At 48.2% G+C, this 4,631-nt stretch overlaps 1 protein-coding gene across 1 annotated transcript in view; it reads right to left on the bottom strand.

The window, feature by feature from the left end:
• Positions 1 to 152: 152 nt before the first annotated feature.
• Positions 153 to 4,631, bottom strand: part of LOC144684508 (kinesin-like protein KIF12) — a 28,553-nt gene continuing 24,074 nt past the window's right edge. Inside the window, exons 15-18 of the mRNA XM_078548350.1 lie at positions 4,157 to 4,292; positions 2,113 to 2,204; positions 901 to 1,068; positions 153 to 361 (exon numbers count right to left, since the gene is read on the bottom strand). Of these exons, the coding sequence (XP_078404476.1) occupies positions 358 to 361; positions 901 to 1,068; positions 2,113 to 2,204; positions 4,157 to 4,292 (400 nt within the window). The 3' untranslated portion in view covers positions 153 to 357. The remainder of the gene's footprint in view (positions 362 to 900; positions 1,069 to 2,112; positions 2,205 to 4,156; positions 4,293 to 4,631) is intronic.

The following is a 4,631-nucleotide window of genomic DNA, read 5'->3' as shown; positions in this document are numbered from 1 at the left end:
CGCATGTGTGCAGAGTAAGTGTCTGCTTGTGTTGGCGTCTATGTGCACTGTCTCCTTGTGTGTGCACACTCTCGGAGCGTGTGTGTACCTGTAATCTCTCTCGGACTGTGCGCACATATGCATGGTCTCCGGAGGGAACAAATCCAGCCCGACAATATTAAAAGAGATTTTTATTCAACAAACAGATGGACAGATAGACATGTCACTGTAAAAAAAATTCAATGATTAACTCATCCTTTCAGGTAAAGTAATCCTTTGGTTACTATGGTTACAGCTGGTCACAGCTCACTCAGATTTTTGGTGGTTGTATTTCCATCCTGTAAAGGTATGTCCTCGTACAGTGAACAGCTGAATGGGTTACCTGCAGCAAGAGAGAAAGCATTCAGAGTAAAGCTCCCTTCACACTCTCCCCACCAAACACTCCCAGGACAGGTACAGCACAGGGTTAGATACAGAGTAAAGCTTTCTCTACATTGTCCCCATCAAACACTCCCAGGACAGGTACAGCACAGGGTTAGATACAGAGTAAAGCTTTCTCTACACTGTCCCCATCAAACACTCCCAGGACAGGTACAGCACAGGGTTAGATACAGAGTAAAGCTTTCTCTACACTGTCCCCATCAAACACTCCCAGGACAGATGCAGCACAGGGTTAGATACAGAGTAAAGCTCCCTCTACACTGTCCCCATCAAACACTCCCAGGTCTCAATGGGCCTTAGTGTCCCACAGCTGGGGCAGGAAGGACGGGTCTTTGCTGAGGCCTGGTTGATATAGCCGCCCTTGGTAAGTTTGCGAGCTTGTGGAATGTATGTGAGGTGAGTGTGCCAGCCACTCGTGGCAAGTCCGTGGCGTGAGTGCATATTTGATAAAGTTGCACCAATAAATTGTCCAAAACTGACCTGTTAACCGATTGTTGCTGCTTAGCAGGTTGGTCAGGGGTTGTGGGCAGTGGGGGGGCAGAGGGCACCACACTGTTGTAGGATGCAGGTAGAAGGTCATGTGGCAGGAGCTTCTTGTCATCGTGACGCTGGTGTTGATCCATTAAGCGACCAATCTGAGAGCGACTTCTGAACATGATGTAAAGAGGGAGAGAATCAGTAACTGGGACCAGTGAGAGCTGCCTTCCCAAGCTAGCTCACTGAGGACAGGGCAGATTATTCACTGACAGTCAGCGCCTAGCGCAATGTCCAGGAGCATAGGGACAGGAGGCAGCCTTTCAACCCTCGAGCCAGTTAAGTAGCATTATATAGAACATACAGCCCAGAAAAAAGTCTTTCGGTCTACCTGGTCTGAGCTGCTGTTTATACTCCTGCAATTCCATCTCCCTCATCTCAGTTTTCAGTTTTTCCTTCTATTCCCTTTTCTCTCATGTACTTGTCTGGTTTCCTTTTGAAAATGATCTGTACTTCCACTTAATTTTCTTGTCTTGGTTCCACATCTCTCTATCCTTACTCAACAAAAATCTATCAATCCTGGTTTTGAAACTTTCAATTAACCCTAGCCGCAGCAATTTTTAGGGGGAGAGAGTTCCAGATTTCCACTCCCCTTTGTGTGAAGAAGTGTTTCCTGACAATGCTCCCTGAAGGGCCTGGCTGGAACTTGATGATTCTGTCCCCATGTTCTGGCCTTCCCTCACCAGAGAGAATAGGGTCAACAGAAGGAAACCATCAACTCCTTTAATCACCTTGATTAGATCACCCCTTCATTTTCTGCACTCGGGAATACAAGCCTGGTCTGTGCAGTCTGTCCTTGTCATTTAACCCTTTTAGCCCCATGTTCTTGCACCCAATAATTTTTCAGTGATGCCAGTTGCTCAGCCTGTGCATGATGAATGGGGGTGGGAGTGGGGGGGAGGCTAGAATTGGGGCCATGTGATGCCTCTCCCAGTGGAATATCCTGCTGACATTTACTGTCTAGGTTCCCACATGAAGAAGGGACAAAGCAGCAGAGAACAGGGCAGATGGAGCCTGAACCCCAGTAAATGGCAGCCCCCTGGGGAGAGGAGTAGGAGGGTAAACATGGCTGCCTATAGGCGAGGCAGCTCTGACACCATGTCACATGGAGTTTAACACTCCTCCCTTGTAGTCCTTCACCCTAAAGTCCCCCCTCACTTGTTCCTGTGATGCAGGGTCTGATCTGGCTGCTGTTGATCCTGGTCCTGTTGGGAGCCACATCTGTTGGAGACTGGGAACACTTGACTGACCTGTAAGAGAGGGAACAGATGAAGTTATTATTTAATAGAGAGCCACCCAGCTCGCTTCCTGGGAATGTGGACCAATACCGTGGGAGGGGTGTGGTACTGAGCCCAAGCAGGAAGCACCCAGTCTCTGCTCGGACTGTGCTGAGGGGGCTGGTTGCAGGATGGGCTGTCACAGGCTCTGTGCTCCTTGGTTTCTGATGGAGAGACTGCAGCGGGTGCCTGCCCCTCAGTTACTGTCCCAGCAATGAGACTAGTGCAGATTCCCAGGGCTAAATGGTCACTTGGCTGTAGTACCAAAGATGAGCTTATACACAGAGGGCTCAGGAGAAGAGGTGGGAAAGGGAATGCAGCTATAAACAGCCATCGAGACCCCCACCCCCACCGTGAGGCAGGAGTTCCAGTGACTGAGATCTGATTAGGGGAGGGGTCCCAGACCAGAGACACCCCAGTGAGGGAGGGATCCTGGCAACCATTCTGCAACGCGTATGGTAAAATGGTGGTTATGTAAATCAGTAATCCTGAGGACTAATCCTGAGCTCTAATGATCTGGAGACATTAATTCCTATCATGGCAACTGGGGAACTTGCACTCAATTAAATAAATAAATCTGGAATAAAAAGCTAATATCAGTAATGGTGGCACTTTCTCAAGGGCTTTTAGGGATGGGTAACATGCTGGTCTTGTCAGTGACACCCACAGCTCATGAATAAATGGAAAGAAAAGAAGATAAACCAAATTTTCAATCGTCTTAACAAGCCAGCAAATTTCTCCAGCAATTTCCAGTCCCTGGAATTATCAACAGCTCCTCGGAGGTGAGCTATATCTGGGTGATAACCTGTGACTGGTTGTTTATAATGATCTGCTTAATGATGAATTGCCAGATTAAGCCATGTTTCTCGATCCATAGAATCTCAGAATATTACAGCACAGAAGGAGGCCATTTGGCCTGTCATGTCTGTGCTGGCTCTTTGAAAGAGCTATCCAATTAGTTCCATGCCCCTGTTCTTCCCCTACAGCCCTGTAAATTTTTCATGTTCAACTATTTATCCAATTCCCTTTCAAAAGTTACTATTGAATCTGTTTCCACCACCCTTTCAAGTCAGCATGTTCCAGATCTCAACAACTCGCTGAAAATGGTTTTCATCGTGTCGCCTTTTGATCTTTGTCAATGATCTTAAATCTGTGCCCTCTGGTGACTGAACCCCCAGTTACTGTGCCCTCTGGTGACTGAACCCCCAGTTACAGTGCCCTCTGGTGACTGAACCCCCAGTTACTGTGCCCTCTGGTTACTGAACCCCCCCAGTTACTGTGCCCTCTGGTGACTGAACCCCCCCAGTTACTGTGCCCTCTGGTTACTGAACCCCCCAGATACTGTGCCCTCTGGTGACTGAACCCCCCAGATACTGTGCCCTCTGGTGACTGAACCCCCCAGTTACTGTGCCCTCTGGTGACTGAACCTCCAGTTACTGTGCCCTCTGGTGACTGAACCCCCAGTTACTGTGCCCTCTGGTGACTGAACCCCCAGTTACTGTGCCCTCTGGTGACTGAACCCCCCAGATACTGTGCCCTCTGGTGACTGAACCCCCCCAGATACTGTGCCCTCTGGTGACTGAACCCCCCAGATACTGTGCCCTCTGGTGACTGAACCCCCCAGATACTGTGCCCTCTGGTGACTGAACCCCCAGTTACTAGAGACACTATCCTTATTTACTCCATCAAACAGGCATGATTTTGAACCTCTCTATCAAATCTCCTCTGAACCTTCTCTGCCCTATATAAAACCCCTCAGTCTCTCCACAGAACTGAAGCCGTTCATTCCTGGTACCATTCTATTAAATCTCCTCTGCACTCTCCAAGGTCTTGACATCTTTTTGTAAGTGTGATGCCCAGAATCAGACACAGTACTCGAGTGGGTGTAAAGGTAGTGTTGGCAGTAATAACACTCCCAGCCTTACCTGACCAGCAGGGGTTCGAGAATAGTTGAGTATTCCCAAGGGAGGTGATGGAAGTTGAGCAGTTGGTGAGTCATTGAGCCTCTCAATATTCTCCCAGGTAAACCCTGTGTTGCCGTGGGGTGATGACAGAATCAATCTTTGGGGAAAGCAGAGAAAGACTTGTATTTATGTAATGTCTTTCACAATCTCAGGCCACCCCATTGCTCAACACACCAAATGAAGGGTAGTCACTGTTGTAACATATAAAATGCTGCAGTCACTTTGCACACATCAAGATCCTGCAAACTGCAATGTGATAATGACCCAGATCATCTGCTTTTTAGTGATGTTGATTGAAGTATGAATATTGGTCAGGACATCTAGGAGTACACTCTTCTTCAAGTAGTGCCATGGGATCTTTATCGTCCACTTGAGAGAGTGATGAGGCCTTAGTTTAAAGTCTCATCAGAACAGCAGCCCCACAGACTGTGTGGCA

Source organism: Cetorhinus maximus, chromosome 9, assembly GCF_964194155.1.
Source record: "Cetorhinus maximus chromosome 9, sCetMax3.hap1.1, whole genome shotgun sequence".
Taxonomy (NCBI): domain Eukaryota; kingdom Metazoa; phylum Chordata; class Chondrichthyes; order Lamniformes; family Cetorhinidae; genus Cetorhinus; species Cetorhinus maximus.
Note: the sequence above shows the minus strand (reverse complement) of the source record. Positions and strands in the feature narration are given on the sequence as shown.